General features: G+C 35.9%; 1 protein-coding gene across 7 annotated transcripts in view; it reads left to right on the top strand.

Annotated features, from left to right (window-relative positions):
• Positions 1-21,854, top strand: part of LOC109685703 (general transcription factor IIH subunit 2) — a 30,238-nt gene continuing 8,384 nt past the window's right edge. For 4 of the 7 annotated variants that reach the window (XR_012449153.1, XM_020162657.2, XM_020162654.2 and 1 more), the window contains exons 1-15: positions 1-125; positions 3,461-3,660; positions 4,229-4,306; positions 4,631-4,667; positions 4,891-4,977; positions 6,137-6,187; positions 6,776-6,830; positions 10,877-10,982; positions 12,940-13,030; positions 13,173-13,260; positions 13,853-13,960; positions 16,226-16,289; positions 18,369-18,472; positions 19,208-19,310; positions 21,106-21,145. Coding sequence is in view for 6 of the 7 variants with exons in the window: in XM_020162657.2 (XP_020018246.1) it covers positions 3,605-3,660; positions 4,229-4,306; positions 4,631-4,667; positions 4,891-4,977; positions 6,137-6,187; positions 6,776-6,830; positions 10,877-10,982; positions 12,940-13,030; positions 13,173-13,260; positions 13,853-13,960; positions 16,226-16,289; positions 18,369-18,472; positions 19,208-19,310; positions 21,106-21,145 (1,068 nt within the window). In the remaining variant the exon portion in view is untranslated. Of the gene's footprint in view, positions 126-222; positions 1,315-3,460; positions 3,661-4,228; positions 4,307-4,630; positions 4,668-4,890; positions 4,978-6,136; positions 6,188-6,775; positions 6,831-10,876; positions 10,983-12,939; positions 13,031-13,172; positions 13,261-13,852; positions 13,961-16,225; positions 16,290-18,368; positions 18,473-19,207; positions 19,311-21,105; positions 21,146-21,854 lie in introns of those variants that run through there. The other 3 variants (XM_074077344.1, XM_074077345.1, XM_020162656.2) reach the window with 2 other exon arrangements.

Here is a 21,854-nt window from a genome sequence, read left to right as displayed (position 1 = left end):
CTCTGGCCGCCGCTGTCCACAGCAGCCGGAACGTTTCTGCGTGGCCGCGGTGCGCCCCGGAAGGACTTTAGCGGTGCTCTCAGAGTGGGGCGGAACTTCCGGCAGAGAGTTGCGGCTCAGGACCGGTGAGTCCGCGGGTGTTAAACTGCGCGGCACCTAGGTTAGCCTGGTGCGGGGCAGGCTGGCTGGCTGGCTAGGCGGCTAGGAGGGGTCTTTGGGCTGAGGACCGAGGCTGAATTGCCGGGATGGCCTTGAAGGGAAGGAGGATAGCATGTGAAAGGGAGGAAGGCCGGTCCGTCTGGGGAGCCATGGGAACAGCGGGGCGGCGCTGTGGAGAATGGTTCTCTCGAGTAAGGAAGAGTTTTAGGAATTGTGGTTCTGGGTTCGAGGTTGTGACCTGTCTGCCGTTATGTGGCCTCAAATTCCATGTGATAGCCAGCAACGGTAGTCACTCCGGTAAACGTTTACTTGTGCAGTTTGGGGGCTCTTCGCACCTCCCATCCTCAAATGTCCCGGGGAAGGTCGTTCTGCTTTGGTCGTTCTGCTTTAGACGTCCTTGCCTACAATGAGCCAGATGTTTTCCATCTTCAGGTTTCTACTTCAGAGAATTAATAATAATAAACCAAAAATAAAACGCAATTTAAATATTTGTGTGATGGATGGCAGCAGCCGCCTTTTTAAGAATTCAAGTTTGGAAACATTGAGAATATTTTGCGAGCTTTTCTTTTTTTTTAGGCAGTATCTCCCTATGTGGCCCAGGTTAGGCCCGAGTTTGAGATCTTCCTGCCTCAGCCTCCCCAGTGCTGGGATTACAGATGTGCATCACCATACCTGGCTTGAGCTTTTTTTTTTTTTTTAATCAGAAAATCCAGAGGCGCAAAATGTGCAATTTAGTCATTGTATGCCATGCCACATGTCATCAAACCTGCAAGGCACTAACATAGTTAGGGTGTTGGAATAACATTAAAAATTGGCACTTTTAGTTCTTCATGATATTAAGGGGATCATCCTGTTTCCTGACACAAATGAATCTCTTACAAAGGTAGTGAGTGGTTTGTTAATTCAGTGGGAAATATACAGAGTTTTCGCTAATATTTTAGCAGGTACCCAAAAAATGGGGATGTCTTAGGTGAAGTCATCGACCTATTATTTAATTCTAGATGTACATTTATATGTCATATACTTCCCATAGTTCTTTAGGTTTTGGTTTGGTTTTTTACTTTTTATTTTGTATAAGTCAGGGTCTTGATAAGCAGCCTCGACTGGCCCTAAACTGGTAATCCTGCCTCAGCCTCCTCAGTTTTGGGATTACAGGTATGTGCTAGTACACCAGCTCAATTATTTAATTTTTAAAAAGTGTTTTTCTATAGAAATGATATAAATGGAGGATAAAGTATTGGTTATGGTCCTCATCTTCATCCCTGCCAGTGACAGGGAGTATGCTTTTGTCCTTAATGTCATAGCACTTAAGAGTCCTTGATCCCTCATCTATGGAAGAAAACAAACATGGGGTGGGAAGATTAACTGGAAGAGTGTGGGTATGGGTGTGATGGATGTGTTTATTACTTATATTGTTTATGAGTTTCCTCCACTACCAGTTTTATCCTTAATTATTAAGGAAATAGATGAAATATCAACAACCAGGAAATAATGAAAAAGAAAAAATAAAAATACTTTTAATCCTGTCATCCAAATGGAAACAATTGTCCCTATTTATTGAGTGAATAAACATTTCCTTTATCTTTTTCCTTTACAGTTGAGGTCATTGTATATTTAATTTTGTATTCTTTTGAATTATGAGTCATAAGCATTATCCATTTATGAGTGACACATGTCATGTTTGAAAACTCCATAGCCCAGCTGGGTGGTACACACCTCTAATCTCAGGACTCTGGAGGCTGAGGTAGAAGGATCACAAGTTCAAAGCCAAGCTGGAATATCTAGTGAGAACCTATCTCAAAAAACAAACTGGAGCCAAGTGCTGCTGGCTCACACCTGTAAACCTAGCTACTCAAGCTAGGCAGAGATCAGAAGGATCACGATTCAAAGCCAGCCGTAGGCAAATAGTTCACAAGACCCTATCTCAAAAAAGACCCACCAAAAAGAGGTGGTTGGGGGGGTTTGATGGAGTGGCTCAAGGGAGTGGTTCAAGTGGTAAGAGTGCCTGCCTAGCAAGTATGATCCCCAGTGCCACCAAAACAAAACAAAACAAAAAAACCCAAAACAAGCTGGGCCAGATGACTTTTATAGTATAATTCTACCTACTGGGGAGATGGACATTGGGAGATCCTAGTTTGAGGCCAGCATGGATAGAAGTTAGACACTAATTCAAAGAAAAAACTGGGCACTGTAGTGCAGAGCTTGTGATCCCAATTACCCAGGAGGCTGTTGAGCAGGATCACCATTAGAGGCCTGCCTCAGGAAAAAATGTAAGAAAAATAACTAAAATGACCAAAAAGGGGAGCTGGGGCATGGCCCAAGTAATAGAGCACCTGCCTAGCAAATGAGAGGCCCTGAATTCAAACCCCAGTATTGCAAGAAACAAACAGAAATCCCAACAACAAAAAAGATAAACCTTTGATTATGAGAATATTCAAACTTAAACAAAGGTGGAGAGAGTACAATGATAACCATGTATCCTCACTTACCTGTAATAATTGTCAGTTGTGGTTAATCTTTTTTTGGTTACATGTATACCCACTTCCGAAAATTCTACAGTCTTGTCTGGTGACATGTCTACAAAACGTTTTTTTTTTTTTTTTTTTGGCAGTACTGGGATTGAACCCAGGATCTTGTGGTTGCTAGGATCTCTACCCTTTGCCTTTTACTTATTTATTTTTAATTTTTTGGCAGTACTGCAGTTTGAACTCAAGGCCTCATGCTTTCTAGGCAGGTGCTCTACCACTTGAACCACACATACATACACATCTTTTTTACTTTAGTTATTTTTCAGATAGGGTATCACATTTTTTGGAGGGCTGGCCTCACTCCTTGATCCTCCTACATATGGTTTCCTGTACAATTGGGAGGATAGATACAGGCCATCATGCCCCATTTGTTGAATGAGTAGGGTCTTGCTAACTTTTTGCCTGGCTTGACCTCAATTTTTTTTTTTTTTGGTGCAGAACTGAGGGTTGAACTCATGCTTCTAGGCAGGTGCTCTAACCACTTGAGCCATTCCCCCAGCCTGCTTATTTCTATTAGTGCCATATTTGGTCTGTAAATATTCATACCCTGTATTAGAAATAGGAAGAATTACACGATGATTTTATTACCCAATAGTACTGGGATTTGAACTCAAGGACTTGCTGTTGATAGGCAGGTGCTCTTATCACTTGAGCCACACTCCAGTCCAGATTTTTTTTTTTTTTTACTTTTTTACATTTGTCTTTAACTTTCAAATAATTGGATGCAATTTATAATGAACATCTTTTTATTTTCTTGGTTTTTTTGGTGCTAGGGGTTGAACTCAGGGCCTTGGGTTGCTGGGCAGGTGTTCTTCGACTTTGGTCACAATTCCAGCCCTCATAACCAAGAACTTCAGAAAGTATGTGATCTGATGGTTTTTACAGACTACTGAAGAATATACTACATTTCAAAAAATATGGATGATGAACCTGAAAGAACAAAGCGGTGGGAAGGAGGCTATGAGAGAACATGGTAAGTACATTGTTACTCCACTCTTTTAAGGCATTTGCCTCTTGGTTTTTACTTAAACTTTATTGACATGTATTTTGCATATGTTAGAATTTATGATTTTTTTATAAAACTTACTGAGTTCAGCTTTTATCGTGAACCAGTTTTAGAACATTTTAACCACTCCAAAAAGATACTTTATACTCATTTACAATTAATTATGTTCCCACACCTGTAAACAACCATTAATCTCTTTTTGTTTTATAGATTTGCCTTTTCAGGGTATTTCACATAAATGTAATTGTATAATATGTGGTCTGTTGTATATAGCATTCACTTAACGTACTGTTCAGGTTTCATCCATATTGTAGTTTAGAGTAGCAAATATTTCATCCCTTTTTTATTGCTAATTACTATTCCATTATAATGTTGATACTACATTTTTGTTTATTTACCCATTGATGGACATTTAGGTTGTTTATTTTTTTTGGCTATTATGAATAGTGCTGCTGTGAATGTACATGTACAAATCTTTGCACATACATTTTTATTGAGTTCATGTTTTATCTTTTCAAATAATTACTGCTTACAGGGAAATTCTTAAAGAAGATGAAACTGGCTCACTTAAAGCTACAATAGAAGATATCCTCTTCAAGGCAAAGAGAAAAAGGTATGTAACCTTTTCCTGCATGTTCTACAAAAGGAAAATACTTCCCCTAATGCCTTTGTGTCCTTAGATAACCATGTCTAGTACTTCATCTCAGCTGTGTTTCAGGGAAACTCCCCTACGGTTGTCTGAGTGGTGCAAAGAAGTAGAAACCTAGCTTTGCCCCGGTAAGAAGATGGTCCCCAGGAGCTGTCCACAAGGCCTACAGTTACATAAATTCCAAAAGCCAATAATTGACTTCACTAAAAATGCACATTAGTCACAAGGTTTTACTGACTTTTTGGTAGGGTATGTTGTGCCATTAAAATGTCTGTATAATTTTAACAGAGTATTTGAGCACCATGGACAAGTTCGACTTGGAATGGTATGTCCTTATTTTCTCTTTTACTGGTACAGAGCTAGTTTGTATTAGAGAAATATTCTGGTTTGATAGAATAGATGATAGTAAAACAAACTTTTGAAAAGAATATATTAAGGATGTATGCATAGAAGATGTGAAATAGAATATAAGAAATAAAACATTTATGTTTCTTAATAAAAATATGCTTGGAGATTGTGTATCCCGCCCCGTATTTTTTTGTTGTTAGATGCGCCACCTTTATGTGGTAGTAGATGGATCAAGAACAATGGAAGACCAAGATTTAAAGCCTAATAGACTGACGTGTACTTTAAAGGTAAAGTCATCTAACTTTATATGAAATGTAGGGAAGACACTGAATTCTAAAAAAAGAGAAAAAATGCATTAATTTTGGGTTTTTTTTTTCTTGGTGGGACTGGGGTTTGAACTCAGGGTTTCACCCTTGCAAAGCAGGCGCTCTATCACTCGAGCCACACCTCCAGTCCATTTTGCTCTGGTTATTTTGGAGATAAGTTTCCCCAAACCATTTGCCCAGGCTGACCTCAAACCATGATCCTCCTGATCTCAGTCTCCCAAGAATCAAACATTACAGGTGTGAGCCACCAGAGCCCAGCTAAATTTTTGTCATGCTTTGTTTTTTTTTTGGCTAATGTAAACCATAATTAAGTGGAATTTCTGCAAGATTGTTTAGGGAAATAATAAACCAAAGTAGCTGATTATTTGTGTCTTTATTTTCTACCATCCCACCCCAAGTCAAGATCTTGCTTTGTAAGTCATCCCTTTTCTTCACTGAATTTTCATTTTCTTTCACTTACTTGAATCTGTGTTCTCAGCTTACAAACACATTCCTGTTATTCCAAATTTGTCAGTTCTATTCTTTATCTCTGTCTTCATCTAGTCTTTCCCTTGTTTATGACAAGTCCAAATAGATCCATCATTTTTGTTGATTTTTTTTTTTTTTGCGGTACTGGGGCTTGAACTCAGGGCCTTCACCTTGAGCCACTCCACCAGCCCTTTTTTGTGAAGGGTTTTTTGAGATAGGGTCTTACGAACTATTTGCCTGGACTGGCTTCGAACTGCAGTCCTCCTGATTTCTATTTCCTGAGTAGCTAGGATTACAAGGCGTGAGCCTCTGGTGCCCAACCCTTTTTTTTTTTTTTAATGGTACTGGAGTTTGAACACAGAGCCTCATGTTTGCTAGGCAGGTGCTCTGCCAGTTGAGCCACTCTGCCAGTCCTTTTTTTGTGTTGGGTGTTTTTGAGATAGGGTCTCAAGAACTATTTCCCTGTGCTGGATTCTAATCTCAATCTTCCTGATCTGAACATTTTTACAACTGAACATTTCTTGAAAATCTGTAAGTTTAAAAATCATGATTAGTCATGCTTGATAAGTAGTTTTCACAAGCATTAGTAGCACATGTTCTCCATGGTTATTTTGCCCTTATGTAGTATTTCCATTTTATTTTCTTTAAACAGTTGTTGGAATACTTCGTAGAAGAATATTTTGATCAAAATCCTATCAGTCAGGTATGTAGATAAATGGTGGAATTCAGAATTAGATTCCTATTTTGCTGCCAAATACAATTTTTTGTTTTTTATTTGATTGTTTGGGTGGTACTTGGGTTTGAGCTGAGGGCCTTGCTCTTGCTTGACCATTTGAACCACACTCCTAGGTCTTTTTAACTTTTTTGTTATTTTTCAGATAGGATCTCACTTTTTTGCCTTGGGCCAGCCTCAGACCGATATCCTCCTATGTAAAACTTCTAGTGTAGCTGGGATCACAGGCATGTGCCACCATGCCTGGCCTGTAGTTTACAAAATAGAGCATTTTTTCTGTGAACTATTAAGTGATCCAGATTGTATATCTATTTCTGGTACATTTATTAGTGAAAAGCAGAGTAGCTCTAAAAATGAAATCATTTAGTGTTAAACAGTACAGTGTTTAATGATGTAACAGTGCTAGCTCACCGCTCAATTTATTTGTCAAAAACACCATGAGAAAATGTTTATCATGTTGCTTATTTATTCAGTATTTGCTAACTTATTTTGGTTACATAAATTCTTATCTGTATGAAATAATTGTGATATTAAAATAATTTTTGTTTTTATTTTGAGATTGGAATAATTGTGACTAAGAGTAAAAGAGCTGAAAAACTGACTGAACTCTCAGGTATGCATCAAATTACCTTTACGGGACCTAAGGACTTTGCTTTAATTACTCGACTTTGTAACCTTGTTCATATGGCTGCCAAATAAGTAAAGTGAAGCCTTCCTCTATGCTTTAGATGAAACTACTTAGTAATGCCCCCCATTAAACTCTTGGTATCTAAGATGCACTATTTTAAATCGAGTTCTGCACAGTGGTGAATAATTGCATCAATGTAAATACATTTATGATGTATACATTTTCTCTTGAAAATATTAAGATAACCTTATTATAACCATTCATAACATCTATTTAATCTTCAGTTTTTTTAAAAAAAAAGTAAAGAACAAAAAGTGTAAAAATTGAATTTTAGCTATTTTAATAAATTAATTTTTCTGCTTGCATAAAATAGCTAACTGCTAGTACAAATTTACATCACTAATTTTATTTTATTTTTTGTAAAATACACTATCCCTTAAATCTGGTTCTCAATCTTTTATTTTCACCAGTACACGCAATGGAAATGATATACTGTTCATTAATAGTTTCTCAGTATGGTAATCAGACGTGAGATGTATGTTTGCCTGGAGTGATCCAAGAAACTCAGTTGCAAGTAACCAAAAAAAATAATCTGGGACTGGGGGTGTAGCTCAGTAAGGCCCTGGGTGATTCCCAGAACCACAAGGGAAAAGGCCAAAAACAAATAAAAAGAACACCTCAAGCTAGCATAACTACAAAAGGGAAATTATTGCTGGTGGAGTGGCTCAAGTAATAGGGCATCTGCCTAGTGAATGTGAGGCTTGAGTTCAAACCCCAGTACCCCACACACACAAAAAAATACTGAAAGAAATTTTTGACATATGTTCCCAAAGTGGGCTGATTTCACAGTTTTTCTAGGATCCAGACTTTGTCTGGCTTCACTTTCTGGTAAATTATCTATGAGATGAAAAAAGGTCTGTTAGTAGCCCCAGGTCTAAGTAGACTCTTAGTCTATAGCATCAGTACCAGTTCAGAGAGAGTCCTGTTGGCCATACTCATGAGAAATCAGTGAGTGGCCAGGGGAATGACTGTTGGCTGGTTTGGAGAAATCTGGCATGCCTGTGCCCACAGCAGGATGGAAACAAGGTAGCTGTAGAGTCAGCACTACATGGAATAAGTAGGATTATTGTTTGATATCGGAAGGATGGCTCCCCCAAGGAAGGGATGTAGGCCCCTCTTACTTCCTTTCATGCCCAAATTAAGAGCAATTTTCTGTGGTTGCCAGTGAAGGTATATGCATAAAGATAAGAACTCCAGAGATTCCTGCAGGCCTCTTTAAGGCAGACTCTCCCTGCATTCACCATTGCTGTAAGCCACACTGACACTAATGTAATATGCTTTTTTTCTGTGTCCACGACACAGTGAGAGATTTACTAAACATTTTGTATGGTGACATAAAGAAAAGTAGATAGAGAACCAGAAGATCTAGGATTGAGTGTTGTTGGTCCTACTATTAGGTGGGCATATGTCTTTGGGAAAATTATTTACTTTTTTAGATTTGTTTTGTCACTTATGAAGTGAGCGATTTGAACTTGTGAGGTACTTTACATAAGTCTAAAATGCTTGTAGTAAGTATTAAATATGGCAAATGCTTAGTATTTTAAAACTTACTCAGATAAATAAGAACTCTGGTGCTCTGAGTATATGAATGGATAAAAGAGAGAAAAACCCAGAAACTATTAAAAAAAATAAGCTGGGTATGGTGGTATACACTTGTAATGGCAGCAGTCGGAAGGCTGAGGCAGGAGGATCACAGGTTTGAGACCCGGTCTCACAAAACAAAACAAAATAAATTAAACAAAAAAACCCCCCAAAACAAACAATAAAAGCTTAAGTGATAAGAGCATCACTGAGCACTTGGACAGCATGCAGGAGCCCTCTGTTTGAGCTTTAGCATCACCAAGGGGGAAAAAAAAAGCTTCATATATTTTAGGTGAACAAAATTAAATTTAATGGTGAAAAAACTAGTCCCTTATAATACTGATACTTTTATAAATTAGTTTACCATTTTATGCATTTTTTTAGGAAAGCATAAAAGTAATCATTCTCTGAAACTATACTTAGGAAATGATATCAAGGAGGATTAAGGTCACCCTGCAACATTATGTGTAATACTGACACATTAATAGCATGGAAGTGGTTTGATGAATTATGTGGTGAAAATCAATGATATTTCGGTTATCATTGATTAATATGAAGTAGAAAATAGAAATAGAAAATCTTTACAGAGTACCGTATTTCATTGAACGGCTCAGATTCCATCAGTTATGGTGCCTATATTTTATGAGTCAGAAAGAAGGAAAAGCCCTTGCAGTTAAACTTGCACACAGTATCAAATGATCTGTGACTTATTACACCATCTTCTTGATGATTTGTTATGTCTGTCACCTAATCTCAGCAGTTTTCCTCCCTCTTGTATTGCTTGACGTGAGATAAGCAATTTTTTGCTATTTCAGTTTTGCAATTGCAATCTTGATGTTATTTCAGTTACAGATGTATACAAGGTAATGCAGTTTGCTTATTTGTTGGAATCTTCCTTTCTTAGGTCTTAAAGCCCTTTTTCTACCCCACAGTACTGGGGCTTAAACTTGTACTTGCTCTAATGTGGTCTCAAGGTTTTGTCTGGACTGGCTTGCACTGGGAACTTCCTTTTTTTTTTTTATCCCAAGTAGCTGGGATGACAGGTATGACCCACCATGCCATTTATTGGTTGAGATGGGGTCTCCATAACTTTTTGTCCGGACTAGCCTTGAACTGCAATTCTCCTGATCTCTGCCTCCTAAGTAGCTGGGATTACAGATGTGAACAACTGTGCCCAGCCTTGTTTTTTGAGATAGGGTTTGTCTTAAATTTTCCATCCTCTTGCCTCAGCTTCCTGAGTGCTTATATGTCAGACTTGCACCACCAAATCAGTCTAAAGACATTTCAAATGCAGTTATACTCAACTTGAATAGCATAGTACATGATGCCCTTGATGCAGTGGCAGATGATAAGCTATTCATAGTTCACACATGAGCAGGCAGTGACAACTGTGTCATAAGTGCTCCCTGGCCACCAGTGATTGTAAGACACATTTTATTTTATTTTTTTAAATTGTTTTATTATTCATATGTGCATACAAGGCTTGGGTCATTTTTTCCCCCTGCCCCCACCCCCTCCCTTACCACTCACTCCACTCCCTCCCTCTCCCACCCACCCCTCAATACCCAGCAGAAACTATTTTGCCCTTATCTCTAATTTTGTTGAAGAGAGAGTATAAGCAATAATAGGAAGGAACAAGTGTTTTTGCTGGTTGAGATAAGGATAGCCAAACAGGGAGTTGAATCACATTAATTTCCTGTGCGTGTGTGTTACCTTCTACGTTAATTCTTTTTGATCTAACCTTTTCTGTAGTTCCTGGTTCCCTTCTCCTATTGGCCTCAGTTGCTTTTAAGGTATCTGCTTTAGTTTCTCTGCGTTAAGAGCAACAAATGTGTAAGACACATTTTAGAGAGGTCAAAATATGAGAATAGAGTGGAGGCATGGTTCATGTGGAAAGAACCTGCTTTGCAAGTGTGAAGCCCTGAGTTCAAACCCCAGTCCCACCAAAGTAAGAAAAAGAAAAGAAAATATATTGGTTTTTAAAATGGTAAAACATTTAAGAATAAAATTATTACATATTAATATTTTTAAATGTATGCTAATGAATATGAAGAAAAGATAATTTATATTTTTCAGGATGAGGTGAGACTATCTACCAAACCTTTCTTTTTTTTTTCTTTTATCATTTTTACATTTGTTTACATGTGTATACATTTTTTATGCCACCTTCCCCCCTCCTCCCCTGTACCAAACATTTAGGATAAAAATCTAAATCAAAGGCATTTCTTTTCTTTGATAACATAGATCTTATGTTTTTCTGTAACATAGATATGTAAATTTTGGAAGAAGCATACATTTCAATGTTGTGTGAGATATGTATATATATATATATATATATATATATATATATATATATAGCATTTAAAGTAGATTATTCATTTTTATTTTAGGAAACCCAAGGAAACACATAACATCTTTGAAGAAAGCTGTAGATCTGACCTGCCATGGGGAACCATCTCTTTATAATTCCTTAAGCATGGCTATGCAGACTCTGAAGTTAGTATTTTACATTTATTATTTACAGTTTATTCAGAAATTATTTCAATGAGTTAGGTTGGAATAATGTATTAGCATGTGTCTTCATAAAGCCCATTATTACAAAATAAGTAGAAAAAATATCTAATGTCATGTATGGTGTTTATTTTGGTGTTGGTTAGTAATTTTTATTTTACATCTTGTTAGGTGAGGTATATTCTTAAAAGATTTTTAAAGCCAGGTACTGGTGGTTCACGCTGTAATCCTAGCTACTCAGGAGGCAGAGATTAGGAGGATCAAGGTTTGAAGCCAATCCAGGGAAATAGTTCGAGAAACCCTATCTCGATAAACCCTTCATGGGGGGAGAGATGGCCCAAACAATGTATGTACATATGAATAAGCAAATTTAAAAACAAGAAAAACCCTTCACAAAAAAGGGCTGGTGGAGTGCCTCAAGGTGAAGGCTCCGAGTTCAAGCCCCAGTACCACATAAAAAAAAATGTTTTTAGAAAAGTGTAAGAGGGCTATAGCTGTAGCTCAGTGGTAGAGATTTTTTCCCAGCATGTATGTGGCCCTGGGTTTAAGCCCCAGCACTGCAAAAAAAAAAAAAATATATAGCAAAACTGTCAGCATTATCGGTAATACAAAAGAATTATGTTGATGGAAAAATAACTACTTTATTGAAAATGGATTGTCTAGCTGTGCCTGGTAGCTAAAGCAGGAAGATCATGAGTTTAACCTAGCCTAGGCTATATAGCGAGACTCTGTCTCAAAAAAAAAAGAAAAGAAAAAAGCCAGGTGGCTCCAAGCTTGAAGCCCTGAGTTCAAACTCCAGATAACACAAAAAAAAAAAGAAAAAAAGGGAAGTGGATTGAATGTAGAACTTAGTATGTTATGGTAATTGTGAGTTGGTTGTACCTTTATTTTTATATTTATAAATTTATATTTATTAACATAATTTTATAATGTGTCTCTAATAGTACATTTTTCAGCCTGTCCGGCTATATGGAATAATAGCAGTACCCTCCAAAATATTCAACATAGTTAAAGCTCATATACTTTATGTCTTGATAGTCTGTCCTGGCTTGAGCATTACACCTTTATATAATAGACATTTTTCTAGTTTTAAAGTATATGAGAAGGAGGGAGCAGAGAGGATAACAATGAAAATATAAACAGGGTAGCTATAACTAATTGACTAAATTGTCCCCAAAATTATAGAAATTCCTATTTAGTATAGGACAAAAAACTTATACCACATTTTAAAACCATCATTTAATTAAGTGATACACAAGCTTAACATTTTTGATTACTGTGACTGTGAATCATCAGGAGACTAAATGCTAGTCTTTAAGAAAGAAATGTGTTATATTGTTAGGCCATATATATATACACCTTAAAGTTGATCCATTTGATATGGTCATATTTCTCAATGTACACTTTAGACTTTGTGTGAAACAAATCTTCTAGAATATAAGCTTCGTGTGTCAGAAGCCTTGTCAGAATTATATATTATGCTATCTCCAAAACTTAAGAGAAAATTCAGTAAGTATGTATTTCAGTGAGTAACTTTTTTTAAGTCTATAGATCATTTTTGAAAAGTCTAGGGCTGGGGATATAGCTTAGTGGCATAGTGCTTGCCTTCCATGCACAAAGCCCTGGGTTCTATCCCCTGGTACCACCAAAAGAAAAAAAGAAAGAAAAAAATTACATTAAAATGTTTAAAACTTGGTGGTGGAGGTGTGGCTCAAGGGGTAGAACACCTGTTTTGCAAGCATGAGTTCCTGCTTGAGTTCAAATCCCAGTCCCATCAAAAAAAAAAAAAAAAAAAAAAGGTTTAAAATTCATTACCTTTAATGTTGAAACAAATGAGTTTATTCTGTGTCTAAATATGTAAACCATGTGTACTATCATTGACTAAATTTTTTACTAGTATGATTTGTTAGAGCTAATTGGAGTGTATCTTACCTTTGTTTAGACACATGCCTGGACATACAAGTAGAGAAGTCTTAATCATCTTCAGCAGCCTTACAACTTGTGATCCATCCAATATTTATGATCTAATTAAGGTAGAGCCAATACATCAAAACTAAAGTTACCATTCTAAAGAGAATACTGTAGTGAAGTTATCACTAGTTTTCAGAGACATTAACTCTTCAATATTTTTCTTCTTCTCTTAAAAACCTTTCTTTTTCTTGGATTTTTATGAAGACCCTAAAAGCAGCTAAAATTAGAGTGTCTGTTATTGGATTGTCTGCAGAGGTTCGAGTTTGCACTATACTTGCTCGTGAAACTGGAGGTATATATCTACTATCTTCAACATTAATTGATAAGAAATAATTTATTAATTAAATTAGGATGTTTTAGTCAATTTTACCCCACTAAACTTAAAACATTTCATATCCCATAGTCTAAATATGGACAGTCATCTTCACTCTATCATTGATTCTATAAGAAATCATCTCAAAATGCAAGGAATTTTCAGTAGTTAGGTCAGTGTTTAAAGAAAGTATTATAATTGTTGATAAGTTAGGGGCTGGTGGAGTGACTTAAGTGGTAGAGCACCTGCCTAGCAAGCATGACCCTGAGTTCAAACCTCAATACCACAAAAAAAAAAAAAAAAAAAGAAAGAAAAGTTAGTAATTTTACTATATGTAATTCTTTGTAAAGCTTTTATAAGTTGGCTTTAAATTATAATTATTTATTTCTAGAGAAGTTAATTTAGAGATGTAGAAAGGCTTTTAAGATGATTTATCTAAAATTATCTTGAAAATGTACATTTTCAGATGATAAAACTTTTACAGAATTACATAGAAATTGTACTTTATTGTACTTTGTTCTTTTGTCTGCAAAGCTGCTAATTTTTTTTATATTTCTTTTTATCTTGTTAGGCACATACCATGTTATTTTGGATGAAAGCCATTACAAAGAATTGCTAACACATCATGTTAGTCCTCCTCCTGCCAGCTCAAGCTCTGAATGCTCACTTATTCGGATGGGTATGTGGTTGTTATTTTAAAAATAGATAGGTTTTAGTTGAAACTAGATTATACTATTTTCATTTGCACAAGTTCATCATTTTAACTTTCTAACTTAAATGCTTTCTTTTTTTTTTTGGTGCCAAGAATCAAATCCAGGGCCTTGAGCATGCTAGGAAAGCACTCTACTGCTAGCTACGTCCCATCCCTGCTTTCTTTTTTTATAACTTAAGTGTTTTATAAGTAGAAAAAATTACATGTGTTGAACAGTTTTGGAAAATACAAAAAAAAATAAAGAAGAGTAAAGCTACCTGTACTCCTGTCACTCAGAGAAAACTAATGGGTTTCTTTATGATTAAGCTAGAAAGGTATAGATAATTATGTTGCTGGGTGTGGTGGTACATACCTAACCCAGCTACTCAGGTGGCAGAGATTGGGAGGATTGTGGTTCAAGGCCAGCACAGGCAAAAAGTAAGACCCATCTCAACAAACAAGCCTGGTGTAGTGGAACACATCTGTAATCACAGCAAGTTGGAAAGCCTAGGTAGGTGGATCCCTGTCTAAGGCCAACTCCAGGGGAAAAGCTCAAGAGCCTATTCAAAAAGTAACTAAAGTAAAAACAGATGAGGGTTTGGCTCAAATGATAGAGCAGCTGCTTAGCAAATGTGAGGCTCTGAGTTCAAACCTCAGACTGTCTATAAATGAATAAATACATTGTATTTACAGAAAATACTAATTAGGGGCTGGTGTTCTGCTGCATGCTGGAAATCCTTGCACATCCCAGCACTCGGAAGGTGGAGGCAGGAGCAGTCTGAGTTCCATGCCAGCCTGAGTCCATAGTGAGACACTTTCTGAAAAAGAAAAAACAAAAAGAAAAGCTGGGTGCTGGTGGCTCACACCTGTAATCCTAGCTACTTAGGAGGCAAAGATCAGGAGGACTGCAGTTCAAAGTCAGCCCAGGGATGGAAAATGATTGTTTTGATCATTTAAAATTTTATAATGTACATAAATTACATTTATACTCATCTATTTTTTTTAACTTAAAAATAATCTTGCTTAATTTGCTGTTTAAGATGTGAGTGAAATGCAGTGCTTTTTCTACCTTGTGTTCTGGCCATTTATATATTACTGGTCAACTTCTCTGTTCCTGTTATTTCTTCTGTAAAATAATATTAGTATATACTAAGTTGAAGCACTTAGAATAATGCTTGATGTTAACATTCAGTACATTTGCAGTATTACATTGGCTAATCTTTTTTATTTGCTGATATAGTTCCATTTTTTTTTTATTTACCTAGATACATTGATTTGTTAAAGTCCTGTCTTGGTCACCTGATGCAAATATTTTTGCAGCTGGTCATTGACCTTTACTTTTATTTTTTTGAGACAAGGTTGGTCATGCTGGCATGAATTACTGGGCTCAAGTGATACTCTTGTCTCAGCCCCCTGATGGGCTGAGACTGTATATACCACTGCACTACCTTATCTCAGGGCTTTGTGCTTGCAAAGCAGGTGCCCTATTGCTTAAGCCACAGCTCTAGTCCATTTTGCTCTGGTTATTTTGGAAATGGGGTCTCACAAACTATTTCCCCAGGCTGGCCTTGAACCATGATCCTTCTGATCTCAGCCTCCACAGTAGCCAAGATTAGAGTCATGAGCCACCAGTGCCCAGTTCTACCTTTAGTTTTATTTATTTTTCTTTTCTGGTGCTGGGGATCAACCCAGGGCCTTGTGCATACTAAGCACATGCTCTGCCTCTGAGCTGCACTTTATCCTACATACTTGTTTTGATATATAGATAAATTAAAAATTTTATGTAATAAAATCTCTCTTTTTTTTTTTTTTTTTAATGTTTTCTGCTTTTCCTGAGTACATGTTCAGCACTTAGAATTATACATGGAGAACAAATTACATGAAATGTTTAGGAGTTCCAAAATTTTAAGCATAGAAATATACTTAAAGTAAAAGTGGACTATGTTGTGTCAGAAACTATCAAAAATATGAACTATTTTTCTTTTTAAAAAGCAATGTTCTTATTAAATTAAAAAATAGAGATATAAAATTTGGAATCTGAGATTATAGGTGTAGACAGATATTCCAATTTCCTCTACTTTTTCTAGCAGCTTGGAATTACAGTCAGTTTCATCATTCTTTAATAAGGCAGGAAAGGGTTTTTGTGCAACTTTGTTGGCTTTCTAGTAGCAACAATTTTTGGTTCATAGTTCTAGAATTCTGCTGTTTGCTTGGAAAAAGAAGTTAATTTTATTATTTTTTTAATCTATGAAGGATTTCCTCAGCACACCATTGCTTCTTTGTCTGATCAAGATGCAAAACCTTCTTTCAGCATGGCGTAAGTATAGAGTAATTGTTAGTGATAATATTTTAACATTTTAAATTTATTTCTCTAAGTTGTAAATTGGAAAGATTAGTTTGAAGTTACTGGGTTTTGTAAAAGATTACCTTCTATGAAGCCACAAAAAGGAATGACTATCTCTGTGTTCCTCTATGGTATGATCTTCAGCATATATTACTAAGTCGCAAGGTAGAGAGAACTATGTAGTGTGCTAGCAGTCATCTAAAAGGAAGGTGGAGAAGTGAGTAGATTTACTCACTTGTTTATCTTAATAATGAAAACAATAGTAATGGAAATAGAAAATAAAAATTAAAGAATGTTTACCTTGGTGCATGTGTTGGAAAAGGCAAAGTGATAGCACCTAGTTTTGACTTGAGAGATTTATATTTTACATAATTATAAAATAAAATTTTAAATTGATTCTTCAGAGTCACAAACAAGACTTCTTCCTCCAGCCATATGGTGTACCAGCGACGAGATTTACCCTCCTGCCAAAAAAAAAAAAAAAAAAATATATATATATATATATATATATGTATGTATACATATATGTATGTGTGTTGTGTGTGTGTGTGTGTGTATAATGATTTCAAACATTGGACAATAGACTATCCAGATAATGTTCCCTGAAAGAACAGAACTAGATGAGATGTGCCCTGTGAGTGCTCCAGTTTACAGCCTGGACAGAATTTCCAGACGGTAGTGTGGAGTCTAAAGGTTTTTCTGAGTTGAAGAAACAAATGTCTGTATTTGGAGAAGCTGAGGTATCCATAAATTTTCAGGGAGGAGTACTGTAGATGAAAGAGCTACATAGAGTTACTAGCTAGAGATCTGCAGAAATTTGCCTGTGACTCGTCAGCTTAGGATTGATGAGTACATTTGTGCGAGGAAACTACTGAAAGCCAGGGAAGGAATTATTGAAAGCAGCAAGCTGAATGATCCAGAGCTAATACAGGGCAAAGAACAGTTCATGTTTTCACCAGCTGTGTGGAAAGACCTCTTATCATGACAGACATTTTATAGAGTCCACAGTAATGGAACCAAATTAACCTTAGATTACTGGCTGTCCTGGACTAGATTAACAGTGCTTAAAAGCAAGAGTTGAACAGATTAAGCTATTTGCAAAGTACTTCAGTACATTCCAGAACAAAATTAAGAGAATTAAAAAAAATAAATCTATCTCCCAAAATAAGACAAAATTCACAATATCTGGCAACTAATCAAAAATGACTAGGCATGCCAAGTATAGTGGCTCATACCTGTAATCCTAGCTACTCTGGAGGCAGAGATTAGCAGGATTGCCATTCAAGTTCAGCCCTGGCAAAACAGTTTGAAAGACCCCATCTCAGTTAATAAAAGATGGGCCTGTCAACCCATCTACCTGGGATCCTAAATAGGATCTCAGTCCAGGCCAGCCAGGAGAACAGACTAGAGACCCTGTTCTAAAAATGCCTAAAGCAAAAAGGGCTGGTGTGTGGCTCAGTGGTAGAGCACCTGCCTGGCGAGCACAAGGCCCTGAGTTCAAAACCCAGTACTGCCAAACAGACAAACAAACAAACAAAAAACTAGGCAGCCAAAGGAAAATATGACCCATAACTAAGAGAGCTAGTATAGAAAGTAAATGTAGCAACAAAAAACAGTTGATAGAATTAGCAGAGAACAGTACTAAAACAGCAATTATAAATGTACTCCATATGTTTAGGAAAGTTGAGGAAACCTGACAATGATAAGAAAAGGTATGGAAGGTATAAAAAAGACCAAACTAAAACTTCTGGAAATGAAGAATATGACGTGTTTGATGAAAAGTACATTAGATGAGATTAATAAATAGTCACCGCAGAAGGAAAGATTACTGAATTTAAAGACCATATTTTGCAGTAAGTAAAATAAAAATAAAGAAAAAAAATGAACAGCATGCAAACTACAAGACATATTCACATATTTTCAAGTAAAGTTTTAAATAGATTTTAAAATAGAATCCAGAGCTTAAAACTCAAGTGACATACTTTCTTTTAGCTCTTGTTTTTCACATCTTTATGTGTATGACCTTTTTAAAGTAATTTTTTTCTCCTGCAGGCATTTGGATAACAGTACTGAGCCAGGGCTTACGTTAGGAGGCTACTTCTGCCCACAGTGTCGGGCAAAGTACTGTGAGCTTCCTGTTGAATGTAAAATATGTGGTAAGATACTGATTATTCCTTCTTCAGTAAATTACATGCTGTCTTTATGCTGCTGAAATAAATGTGAATGTTGAATTCTGCCTATATTTATGGGTATAATATGTACAGAGAAACAGATTGTTCTTTTTGTTGAATGCTTAATACTCCACTTTCAAGAATAAAGTGGCATTATAGAAAAGTTAACCCGATTCTCTTTCTGAAAGAGTCACTGTAATTTAGTAGACATTTTTCTGGCTCTTACCTTTATAAAATATGTATAATGTTATGTAATATAAAATGTAATATAGAATGAAGAAGTAAAATAATAGAATTATCAATTTTATTTCATTTATAAGCAAGTAAATAGGCCAAGAGTGGTTGCACACTTAGTGACAAAACCTAGACTGCATCCTGGAATATCTGTTCATAGCCACAGGTAAACTGAGAAATAAATAGCTGCAGTCCTAAAAACACTTGAGTGCTGGGGATATAGCTTAGTGGTAGGAAGAGGGCCTGCCAAGCATGCATGAGGCTCTGGATTCAATCCCCAGCACTGGGAGGAAAACAAAAACTAAACTAAAAACATTTGATGAAGAGTACCTGCCTAGTAAGTGCAAAGTCCTGAGTTCAAATCCCACTATGACCAAAAAAAAATGTTTTTAATGAGAATATTTAGCCTAAGCTATGGCATTAAGATTTCAGCCATTGTCTTCATGAGGTTTGCATTATTAAAAATGTCTCTGTTTTATGTGTTAGGTCTTACTTTGGTGTCTGCTCCCCATTTGGCACGGTCTTACCATCATCTATTTCCTTTGGATCCGTTTCAAGAAATTCCCCTAGAAGAATATAAAGGAGAAAGGTATATGAGTTTTGACTAATTTATATCTGTTACAAGTGTTTAATGTTTGAATAGATGTTACTTAGTTTTAAAAAGTCATTAATTTGAGTAAGATTACTTCTAATATTTAAAATGAGATGTAAAATACTGTGGTTATGACCGAAAAATGGCTTTTTTTTTTTGGCAGGCCTGGGGTTTAAGTGGACTTCGCATTTATAAAATAGGTATGGCTACTACTTGAGCCATACTCCATTTTACTCTGGTTATTTTGGAGATGAGGTCTTGTGAACTATGTGCCTGGGCTGGCCTAGAACTATGATCCTCCTAATCTCAGCCTCCCAAGTAGTTGGGATCACAGGCATGAGCCACCAGTGCCCAGATAAAATGACTCATTATTAAACAGATCTGCATCTCAGAAATGTGTTAATCCCTGTGCTCTGCTCTTTGTAGTTAGAGTGATGGTATATTGGTTTAAATTTTTTTTTAAAAGTCTCCAAAAAGAAAAAAGCCTTGATTGATATTATTTGCTGATATCTAGAATTTGTTTACCATGGCCCATTTCCAGCTATGAACAGTTTAACAACCAGGTCTCAAAATTCCTTAATAATTTAACAATTGACCCTATTGAGCTCTACCATACCACTGCAAATAAGAGGCTGGCGTAACATAATTAATCAACACTGTTAATATTTTCATTAGTGATAGTCTGTGAAATCTCACTAGTAAAGCCTGAAGTAGAGGCAGTCAGTGAATTATACAGTAGTTTTCAGGAAATAAAAGTTTACTGCTTTTAAGAACCTTCAGGATTTAGGAATCATTAACTAGTAGACAATTAGGTATCCATGCATTTCCTCTCTTTTCACACTTAAAATATCACTTGAAAGTCATTTCATATAAGCATATCCAAATCAGTCTTATTTTTGAAATTGTTGCATTTTTCATTAGTATATCATGATTTATATAATCAATTGCTTTCTGTTGAATTTTGTTTGATTTGCTGTTAAATAATGTGGGGGGAGAAAAAGAGGGGTGTTGAGTAATACAAACTCCACAAATACTGGCTTTACTGATATTCACATATGGCATGTATCAAATTATATTATATGCATATATGTAAATATCACAATGAAACCCCACTGAACAATTAATTTATGCTAATAAATTTAAAAATTCTTAATGACAAGCATGTTCACATTACCACTTCTGACCTCCCAGAATTGTACTGGTGTCTACCATGCTCAGGAGAATTGAAAAATAGTAACTTAAATCATTTCCTGTATGGATCAGTTTTCTTACAGAACCCCATTTCAAAAGGATGTACATATTTAGCCTTAATGAAAGTAAAAACAAAAATTTGGGGGTTTTAATGACCTTGGCATCCTGATGTCTGATGACCTTGTGGAATTTAAAAACTATTAGAATTCCTGTTTCTTTTGCCTATACGTCATGGCCAAGGCAATTACTTAAAAGGCTCTAGGGGACTGGAGGTGCGACTGAAGCAGTAGAGCGCCTGTGTGGCTCAAGTGATGGAGTACCTGCTTGGCAAGCCAGAGGCCCTGAGTTCAAACTACATTTTGCCAAAAAAAAAAAAACAAAAACAAAAACTAAGACTAGGGTTATAACTCAGGGGTAGAGTGCTTGCCTAGCATGCACAAGGTTGTGGATTTGATTCCAGCACCACGCACACACAAAATGAATAAAAAATCAAAGCAAAAATAAGTTTAATCTTTATCTACAAAAAATTCTAGCTATGCAGATTTTATTGCATTATTTTAATGAATTCTAAACAAAATGATTCTTAAACTTTTGCTTTCAGATCTTGTTATGGATGTCAGGGGGAATTGAAAGACCAACATGTAAGTTTATTGGTTTTCTAAATAGTAAGTAATATTTGAGATTTAAAGAAAATAGAAATACAAAGAAAATAGTATAAGTTCTCCGTAGATTGCTGAACACCCTTATATAATTTTATTCCCCATACATATAATTACAGTAGGTAGAGGTAAAATGGGAACATAATAATTTAAATAGTACTTTTGTCATTTTGCATTCTAATTTTGCTGTAAAGATATTTTACTATTTTGTGTTCAGTTTTCATACTAAGCTGCATTTGATTTGTAAGTATTTAAAATGTTTCTTCATATTACAGTTGAGGTTTAGTTATAACTCATTTTGAAGTTAACACTTAAGATGACCACAAATTAAAAATTGTGCCAATGAGAAAGTATTTTTATAAAAGTTTTGAAGACAGAACCAAGAGCAGTGGCATGTACTTGTAGTCCCAGGTACTTTGGAGTCTGAGGCAGGTGGGTTGCTTGAGCTCAGGAGTTCAAGGTCACCCTGGGCAACATAGTGAGACCTCATCTCAAAAAACAGCAACAACAATTAAAATAAATTTTTTTGAAGATTGCCAATTTGAATATATCAACTTGTATTGATACAAATAATACAATCATGTCTAGTTTTAATTTTTATCTATTATATTGTACTGTGGGTAGTTTTAATTTTTTTATTTTTATATCTCCATATTTAAAACTATACTTCATGGGCTGGTGGAGTGACTCA

Source organism: Castor canadensis, chromosome 6 (genome assembly GCF_047511655.1).
Source record: "Castor canadensis chromosome 6, mCasCan1.hap1v2, whole genome shotgun sequence".
Taxonomy (NCBI): domain Eukaryota; kingdom Metazoa; phylum Chordata; class Mammalia; order Rodentia; family Castoridae; genus Castor; species Castor canadensis.
This window is presented reverse-complemented; position numbering and strand designations above follow the sequence as displayed.